Genomic DNA, 9,893 nt, shown 5'->3' with positions numbered 1-9,893 from the left:
ATTCCCTGGGGGCTGTCCCTGCTCCCCCCAGAGCAGAGCTCAGTCCTGCCCCTCCTCTGCCCCTGCCCAGGCAGTTGGAACTGCAGGGAGGTCTCCCCTCAGTCTCCTCTGCTCCAGCTGAACACACCAAGTGCCCTCAGTGTCCTCACACGCCTTCAAATCCAGGCCCTTCCCCATCCTCGTTCCCTCTTTTGGACACTCTCCAATGGCTCAATCTCTCCCTTCCATTGTGTCCCCCCAAACTGCCCCAGCATTGAGGTGAGGCCCCAGGGCAGAGCAGAGTGGGACAATATCCCCCCTGGCCTGGCCTGATGCCCCCAGCACTCTGTGGTCCCCAGAGAGGCAGGACCAACAATAGGACAAGGGGACATGGGCTCAAGCTCTGCCAGGGGAGGTTTAGGTTAGATGTTAGGAAGAAATTCTTTACAGAGAGGGTAATCAGGCATTGGAACAGCCTACCCAGAGAGGTGGTGGATTCACCATCCCTTGAGGTTTTTCAAAAGAGATTGGATGTGGCCCTTAGTGCCATGATATAGTAATTGGAGTTGGATCAGGGGTTGGACTTGATGATCTTGGAGGTCTTTTCCAACCCAATCTATTCTATGATTCTATGATTCTATGACTCAGGTGTTCCCCTGTGCTCTCTGTTTCGCACTAGCAGATTCTGGGCTCCTCCTGTACAGATTGTATCCATCAGCCTTGCCATGCCCTACACGGGGAGTCCAGGGCTGAGGTCTGGGTTTGGGATCCAGGCTATGGCCTAGACACCCAAAATGAGGGTGCTGCAGTGGAACAATCTCTTCATGCTCATATCAGTGCCTACTGTTGGATATTACCTTGGTACACAGGCATCATTTCTCTAGCTTTGCCACTGTGTTATTGACTGAGCTTTATCCACTGAGCTATTTTTGTAAAAAAAAATGACAATAACTGGGAGAAGAGTGTGTTTAGGTCTGCTGTAATTTAAAGCTGCTAATGTAAAATCCAATAGGTAAGCTATGTTGGATCTATCTGCAACAATTTAGGAATGCTGTTCCCAGGAGCCTTACAGGTCCCAGTAGCAGAGAAGAACTGACAGATGGGAATGAGTGCCCACACCTCTCGACTGATTATCTCATCTTGCATCTTAACCTCTGATGAAATGGGTTCAGGGCTGGCACAGTAGCCAGTGTCTGGGCACCTGTGCAGACAAGAACTGCTCTTTCACTGAGCAGCATTGTGGATGTGTGATACCTCAGTATAAGTGTGTCTACAGCTGTCAAAAGGAACATCTTTCTCTGTGTTTGTGGAATAGACCCTGTGTCAGAGCCTGTGAATGTCATGCTCTGCCTTCTGACACAGTACAGGTCTAAAACACTCTTCTTCAGAAGGAACTGATCATGACAGAGCAGCATTTCTACAGCATTTTCCATTTTTATGAGGAACACGAAGGCTGAGCGTGTGTGTGTGTGCATTGGGTGCATTGTCCCATCACTAGTCCTAATAACTGTTGTTTTGTTTCCTCTGATGCTGGGTCTAGGGGTGTGTACTGTCTCATAGCTGCCCTAAGTCTATCCAAAATTCTGAAGGGGTTTCATCTTTTCCCTGTCTGATGTCATATAGCATTGCCCAATTGATGGCCTTAGGTATTGCATTCTGCAGACCTATTGCTATTAATTTCCTATATTGCACCAGCCGCCCATATTGAACTGGATTATTCGGATCCCACTCTGGGTTTTGATTGGGAAATATTATATTTACTCTTTCAGGTAATAATGCAGCATGCTCCCTTCCTGTTCTCAGTACAAGTTCCTTCTCTGTTTCTGTTAATTCTGACAACATTACCTCTATGTCTTCCCAATTAATATCCTGGTTCTTTGCCAATAATTCAAACCTCCTAGCAACTTCCTCTGGATTCTTTCTGAAGTTTCTTGCTTCTTCTCTCCAGCTATTTAAATCACTTGTTGTAAATGGTATTTTTATTTGTGCTTGTTCCCCTGCAATAGGCATTATTCTTCTAAGGGGAGTTATCGTATAATTCTCTTCGTCCCTCTCTTTTGCTTCTTTCCGTGCTACAGATCTAGTGTAATATGAATAGCTGTTCTCCTCCCCAGGATCTTTTTCCTGGGTTTTGGTATCTGTTCTATTCTTTCTCTTTTCTGTTCTCTTTCCCCGTTTTCATTCCTCGCTCTCACTTTCCAAACCATTTGCCAAGTCATCCTCTACTAACCCCCTGGCATGGTTTACGCAGCTGCCTCTCCTTCTGTATTTGGATGAGACGCTGACGACGCTCAACCTGCCCCGAGACACTACTTTCTATGTCTTCTTCTCCTTGCATATCTCTCTTATCCTCTATCTGAATGACTATATTTAACTTCTGTGAGTTGTTTGCTTTTTCTCCCCGATTTGCTACATCGTTACTTTCTTCACTGTATTTTAACTCGGGGAAACCAATCTCCTTTCTGGTGCTCCCTGATCTCAGTGGGCTACTTTCATTTTCATAATTTCCAGTTTTTGGCGTACTGCTTTCTATTTCACGGATGCCTGACCATCGTGAGCTGCTTATATCTCTCGGTGTACTACAATCTCTACTCTGGCTACCTTCTAGTTTGGGCGGGCTTTTCTTTTCCCCACGACCCTCCAGCTCTAGTCGTGACAGGCTGCTTTCTTCCCTATCAGTCTCCAACCTGAGTGGACTGCTTTCTTCTCTGTAACTTCCTAAGTCTTGTGGACTATTTAGTCTCTGTGAGCCACTCTCCCTTCCACAACTTTCTGATTTTGATGGGCCACTTTTCATCCTTATCTAATTTATACAAAGGCCACCATTGTGTACAATATTTTAAGAGTGTTTTCTTACTTATGTTTCCCCCTGGAATCCCCCCTAAGTCTTTCAGTGCTTCAGGACACACCCTAAGGGGGTTTTCATGTTTATATCTTTACTTTGTTGGCTTCCCATTATTATTCTCTGAATTTATCCCTCTATTTCTAACCAGGTCTTTCTTTGTGTTAATATTTCATGCACACAATTCTCAATCGCTTTGTCCGTCTCTGGCCTGACTTCTCGCGAATGACAGGAACCACAGATTAGGACTCTCTCTTGCTTCGTAGCGATGCTGCGTCTCAGTCACTCTCAATCACACCTGCACCTTTGTAAAATCCTTTACAAGCAATAAACAGAACTTTTTCTTTATACCTTTAAATTTCAAACAACATATTAGCAAGAAATTCTTCGCATTCCAAAAACCCTTTCTCAAGAGTAATTGTTGGAAACGTTTCCGGACTTTGGTTGGAAACGTTTCCGAACCTTGGAAACAATCCTAGAGTAGTTTTTAGCCAGAAAACTCTCCACTTTTTTTCTTTTAACTCTTAAAGCACAACTTTAAACATGTTGTGAGCACACAAAACAAAACCAGTCACATAAGATACAGTTTCAGTAGAATTTTAACCAGCCTTTTTCTATACCTGGGCCTCTAACCCAGCTTTGGCGGGACTCTAACCCGCTTTCCTCTATACCTGGGCCTCTAACTCAGTAGGGATTAATGTCAGGGCATCCCCTTGGCTTTCCCCGGGCGGTGACGTCTCACCCCTCTCTTTTAACAGAGCGCTCTTAGTTTTAAAAACATATCAAATAAAATACCTCTTAATTTGAAAGCAGGAGATCTTGTCCACCGTTGCGTGTAGGTCCGAGGGGTCTGGGAGTCTCTTTACTGACAAAAGATCCGTCGGGAGGGCCCAGAGAGTCCCTGGCTCCCCGGGCCACAGCTCCGGGAGACAGAGAGGATGTCCTGCCGCAGGTCACCAATTGAAGCCGAATTTTTGCCCCAAAAAAAAGCACAGAGAGACTGCTTTAGAGACAATTTGTTTCTTTAAAGCAGGAGGTATTTTAATGCAACGCGTTGGAGAGTTCCCAGGTCGCCCTGGACAAAGAACTCTGTCGTGTACAATCAGCATAGCCTTTTATACAGTATGGAGTATAAAATTACATCATAAAACATGCATATTCATTACATTGCAACATCTACTTGTAATATTCATATATAGGCGGAGTCTTCAATTTGGGGAGGTTTAGAGGTGGGAGTTCCTGTAGCCTTCATCATGGGCAGTGGTCGTTTGGAGGTCTTCGTCATTGTAAACTTTTGAACTGTCCTGAAATCTTTCCCTAATTTGGATAGTTGGCAAGTGTGGTAGGGTCAGGTTGACTTTTTGGCTCATCCTAAGATTTCCTGATGTTGCTATCTCTTTACTTTATGCTTTGAATGTTCTATCTTGTCAACATGTTCTGTTCCTTAGAGAATTTATTACTTCCGTGGTTTCCTGATACTAAGGTTTTGGAACTATTTCCACAGTTTTTGTGTTTAACCTTTTGTTTCTCAAAGACTGCCTCAAAGACTGCTTCATTTGAGGGACTTCAGTGCACATGTGCAAATGGATGTGCACACTCATGTATATATTGAACTACTTATCTCAGAATTCACCCAATGGGGCTCCAGCTCAGGACATGCTCATGGACTCAGAGAGTGAGGGATCCGCAGCTCTATCACAGCAAGGAGCCTGGGCTGTAGCACATCTTGACTCTTCTGTTTTAGGTGTATTCCTATTGCAGCTGGTAAGTAATTTTAAAAAAAATTCTTTGTTCCTTTGTGGTAAATTTTATCTAAAACATGTAGCAGATTTCTTCATAAACCTTAGAATGTGTTGTTCTCCATGAGGAGAAATACAAACAAATGATTAGGCACTCCAAAGAGATTGTGGCAATATCCGCTTTGGAGATTTCCAAAATTCACCTTGTATGTGGTCCTGAGCAGCCCGAGCTAGCTCTGCTTTAAGCACTTCCAGAGAACTTTCTGACCTAAAGCTTTGCAGGATTACATGATTGTGTGCTTGTTGTCCATCAAGAGCAAGGCCTCTGAGTCCTCAAACCTCTACTCCGGATTATTTTCAGTGTTCAACTCACCAAGCCTACTGTCTCTGCTCAACTTGTCCAAATCCTTCTTTCAAATCCTTCTCATATTATTTATAGGGGATTTATTCAGTCTGTGAGATATCAATAATTTCTAATTATATCTGGTCACATCACCTGACAGTTTTCCCTTCAGTTCACTTTGCCAAACAATGCTTTGCCAGGAACAAAGTTTGCCAAAAATGTTATGACTGAAGAAAGAAAGGGTATCTGCCATGGGGAGGCAAGTATAAAATGCCTTGAGACAAGACAGCTCTGCCTTTAAAGAAAATTTCAAGGTAAGTGTGGGATGCCTTGTCCAGCAAAGAGGGTATGGAGCCTTGCACTGTCTGCAGTCCTGCTCCTTCAGGCCCTCGTTTTCAGGGGATATATTTCTCAGCTCATATTTTAAATGTGCTTTCAAAGCAACTGTAAATATTCATTCTGCAACTTCACTCTGAATTTCTTCACAGCAATAAGAAAGGAAATTATTTTCCATTTTTCAGTGCTACCAGTCTATGAGTCACCAAGTCTGCAAGTAATTAGTCCTATCCAACAACAGGTAAGACACTTTTCCCCATTCCTTGTATATAATAAGGATGTATAAAAGACTTGGTCTTGTGTAACAGTTCTTTTTTGAAATACATATTTGCTGGAGGGAGGCAGGAGGAGAGAGGGAAATTAGGCTTGAAGTTCATTTGCCATCCAAAGAATGTGTCTAGAAAGTACCATGTAGTGACAGGTACGAAAACTAACACGTGTCTTGGAAGCAGGATGTCTGTATCAGTTCATGCTGCCCTTTTGCTCATAAGTCCTGCTCTCCTGTAACTTGGGTGGAGAGAAGCCCACTGATGCAGTTAAGCTGTTTCCAGTACTAGATTCTGCAGAGCTGACAGTGGCCATTCTGTGCACAGAGCACTATAAAGTGCCTGGTGCTTTTTAACACACTGTGAACATATCACAGGTCAGGTAAGGTAGAATTTCTTTCTTGCTGACAAGCTGTTTTCTGTCTATGTTATGTAAAATCCAATTAGGATTCCACTGACCTGGACTTAAACTCACTACCAGATGATGCCTCATATTTAATTGTGAGACAAAGCATAGTACGGTTATTTTTTTCCCTAAATCTTTGACTTGCAGTATCCAAAGTGATCAGGTTACATCACGCACCCCACAGGATCAGACTAACAGGGCTGTGGTACAGCAATTTCAAGGCATTTCAAGCAGGCAGGGCACAACCAGCTCCCACTTCTCGTAGGTGAGCGTGCTTTTTAAAGCTAGTAATGGTTTCCAGAAAAACAAAAGCCGTTACTGCTTACACTAGGAGTGTGTGTGCTCAGACAGTCCCCTCGAAGAAGGATGCAGCCACCCAGGTCTCTGGGTGTGCTGAGTGTCTGAGCCTGACGTTGGTACCGGAGGATGGTGTAGGAGGTAGCTGTGTACGATGCTCCTCCAAATGCTAATCAGCAGAACCAGTCGATCCTGATCACGTACGTACACCCCCTGCTCGGGTCCCTGCGGGGCTGCCCAGGGCCAGGGCCCCTCCTGCCTGACCACACGCTCTCTGCTTCTCTCCTTGCTCTGCCAGCGGAGAATCCGGGGCCGGGAAGACTGTGAACACAAAGCGTGTCATCCAGTACTTTGCAACAATTGCAGCCAGCGGGGACAAGAAGAAGGAGGAGCAGTCGTCAGGCAAAATGCAGGTAAACTAATAGACACATGCTGACATCAATGCTTTCCTCTGTTCCTGACAAGGTTTCTGGAAAGGATAACCATCAGTAATTTCCCCCCTGCAGGGAACGCTTGAGGATCAAATCATCAGCGCCAACCCACTGCTGGAGGCCTTTGGAAACGCCAAGACCGTGAGGAACGACAACTCCTCACGCTTTGTGAGTTTTCAGTCAAAGCCACTTTTGCTTTCCCAGCAGGAAGAAGTGTATTGTTATTGATTGCTTCATGGAATTAAACAATAAGAAATTATATTCATGTTTCCTCAAAGATTTACTTGTTTTATATCTGTGCATTGAAACAAAAGATGGAATAATAGATAAAAAATGACAGAAATAAAACTTAAAAGCTAAACTAAGTATACATTCAATAAAAACATTCTGAAACTGGTAGAATGATACATACATCTTTTTTTCATAGTATAATATGTTTCCTTTTAGTCCAGCCCTCAACAGGACTTACTTCAGATCCAAATCAGATTGTTGCAGGTCTGATACAGGCAAGTTTTGAAAATCTCCAAGACTAGAGATTCCACAGCCTGTGTGTACCTCTCCTAAAACCACAGTGCACTTATAATAAAACTACCAGAGTTCACTACCAGATGTAATCAGAATTTATCTTGCTGCCATGTGTGATGGTACCATTTGTGCTTTCATAGTAAACCTCTGAGAAAAGTATCTCCCTTTCAGAAGTAGAGCTTCCTTCCCTTCTCCCACCTTGGTCTACTTATGCTCATAACTGTCATCTCTTTTTGTTTGTTTTTTTCCTCTCTTAAGGGTAAATTCATTCACTTTGGGGCTACAGGCAAACTGGCTTCTGCTGACATTGAAACTTGTAAGAGACCTTCTGATCTGATCCCATTCCTTCCTCCCCTTCTACCTCAGTGTTCCTTTTCAGGCCTAACTCTGTCCTACCATCCTTGCCAGATCTGCTGGAGAAGTCCAGAGTCACTTTCCAGCTCAAGGCAGAAAGAAGCTACCACATCTTCTATCAGATCATGTCCAACAAGAAGCCAGAGCTAATTGGTAGGAAGTATTATGAAGTGGTTGATAAAATCTGAATGTGTTCAACATTCATCTCCATTCTCACATCCTATTCATCTTTACAGACATGCTCCTCATCACCACCAACCCATATGACTATCAGTTTGTGAGTCAAGGTGAGATCACTGTTGCCAGCATTGACGACCAGGAGGAGCTGATGGCAACAGATGTGAGTGTCACAGAGCACATTGGTGTGGTAAAAGTTCCTTTTAATGGCCCAGAGGTTTATTTGTTTGATTCTGTTGCCAGAGTGCCATTGACATCCTGGACTTCAGTGCTGATGAGAGAACAGCCATCTACAAGCTGACAGGGGCAGTCATGCACTATGGGAACCCAAAGCTGCAGAAGCAGCGTGAGGAGCAGGCAGAGCCTGATGGCACTGAAGGTATTAGGATAATTTGTTAGTGGCGTCTCTGTACTATCATGAAATTATGTATTATAGTAGTGACAGAATATGTAGAAAAGATGTTTTTAGAAAATTACAAGATTTTTTTCTTCTAACAAGAATTTTTCATTTTTTTTTTAAGAAACTGTGTTCATCATTCCAGGGACAAAAAGATTGCTTAAATGTCTTCTTCTCATTATCTTTAAGCCTGAATTCCAAATTTTTAGATTTGTTAGCTCTGAAATCTTCTCCATTGTTTCATTGCACTGTGTGTTTTCCACTTCTGGGGAATGACATTGAGACAGGCAGACATGTTTTATCAAAACCTGACTTCAAAGATAGTTTTAGGATTTTGTGCTTTTCAGTCACTCCTGTAACTGAAATGCTGTGATTGATAGCTAGTTATGGGCTCCTCAGGAGTGAGGGGCAGGACAGGCAAGGCAGAGAGACAGCACTGTACGTGAAGGAGGGTTTGGACTGTACAGCACACAATCAAAAGCCTCTGTGTAAGGATTAGGGAAAAGCAGATGTTGTGGAAGTCTGCTATAGATCACCTGGCCAGGATGATACCACTGGTGTAATTCCATTCTACATGGAATTCAGGGAAATCTCTAGATCTGATGCCCTTGTCTTTATGGGTGACTTCAGCTTCCTAGATGTTAGCTGGGGCTATCCCACAACAAACATTAAGAGGTTCAGAAGATTGTTGAAACACATTGAAGGTAGTTTCTTAATATACATACTAAGTAAGCCAACTAGGAAAGGTGTCTCCTGGATCTGTTGCTTGTAAATTGAGTGTAGGTAATGTGATGATTGGTGCCTTTCTTGGCCACAGTGTTCATGAAAAGACTGAATTTAAAATCTTCGGTGATATGAGAAAAACTGTCAGTGGTGCTACTACTCTGGATTTTGGGAAAGCAAGCTTTAGGATGCTCAAGGAACTATTTAGTAAGGTTCCCTGGAAATCTGTTTTCAAGAGTATTGAGACCAATAAATACTAGTCATTTTTTAAAAGATGTCTTGTAAGAGCAGAAGATTAGGCAATTTCAATATATCTGTCTTGTCAGAAGTCAATCAATCAGGGCAGAAGGTGACTTGACTGAAATGGACCTCTTTCTGGAATTTAGGAAGAAGAAGAAAGGTCAGGCTACATAGAATTTCAGAGATGCTGTTCACCACTGCAGGGAGAAAATTCATACAAACTTTAGTTGAAGCTGGCCAGTGCTCTACCGGATAACAACAAAAATAGCTTTTAAAAGTGTTTTATGAGACTCCAGGAACCCAGAGCTGCAGGACCACAACTTGGGGAGGGATTCCCAGGCTAGAGGTGGGGGAAATGGAAGTTTCAGCCTTTTTATCTTCCCGGCTCTCTCTCCCCACACAGGAGGAGCTCTCCAATGCCAGTCTCATCAAGTTCCGCCAGGTCCATCTTGAGCTGGAGGAAGCCGAGGAACGGGCTGACATTGCAGAGTCCCAGGTCAACAAGCTCTGAGTGAAGAGCTGGGAGATTTATAGGAAAAAATGAGGAGAAGAATGAGGATCTAGACAGCTGAAAAGGGAGTTAGGAATGCTCAGAATGTGAAGCTCCCTCACTGGTTTCCAAAACTGCAGTTTGTTCCTTTAGAAATTTGTAGATAATAAAGATTTTAGAGATCTTGGCATAACAAGTGTTTCAAGTTACTTCTCTTTTTTATTCTGCACTCTCAGTAATATTTTCTAAATCCTTAACTTTCTCTGTTATCTCTTGTATACTTGCATTATTATCTACCCTTATATATAATAATGGAAAATTATGAAATATATAGGTACATAGATATGT

At 43.0% G+C, this 9,893-nt stretch overlaps 1 protein-coding gene across 1 annotated transcript in view; it reads left to right on the top strand.

The window, feature by feature from the left end:
* Positions 1-9,566, top strand: part of LOC114065645 (myosin-1-like) — a 26,757-nt gene extending 17,191 nt beyond the window's left edge. Inside the window, exons 2-10 of the mRNA XM_027899702.1 lie at positions 6,347-6,408; positions 6,507-6,621; positions 6,715-6,807; positions 7,423-7,480; positions 7,573-7,671; positions 7,755-7,858; positions 7,939-8,074; positions 8,910-8,941; positions 9,459-9,566. Coding sequence (XP_027755503.1) covers positions 6,347-6,408; positions 6,507-6,621; positions 6,715-6,807; positions 7,423-7,480; positions 7,573-7,671; positions 7,755-7,858; positions 7,939-8,074; positions 8,910-8,941; positions 9,459-9,566 — 807 coding nt within the window. The remainder of the gene's footprint in view (positions 1-6,346; positions 6,409-6,506; positions 6,622-6,714; positions 6,808-7,422; positions 7,481-7,572; positions 7,672-7,754; positions 7,859-7,938; positions 8,075-8,909; positions 8,942-9,458) is intronic.
* The last annotated feature ends 327 nt before the right edge of the window (positions 9,567-9,893 follow it).

The sequence above is a fragment of the Empidonax traillii genome, unplaced genomic scaffold (assembly GCF_003031625.1).
Source record: "Empidonax traillii isolate 1590-97213 ecotype Southwest subspecies unplaced genomic scaffold, ASM303162v1 scaffold685:size505991, whole genome shotgun sequence".
Classification (NCBI taxonomy): Eukaryota; Metazoa; Chordata; class Aves; order Passeriformes; family Tyrannidae; genus Empidonax; species Empidonax traillii.
This window is presented reverse-complemented; position numbering and strand designations above follow the sequence as displayed.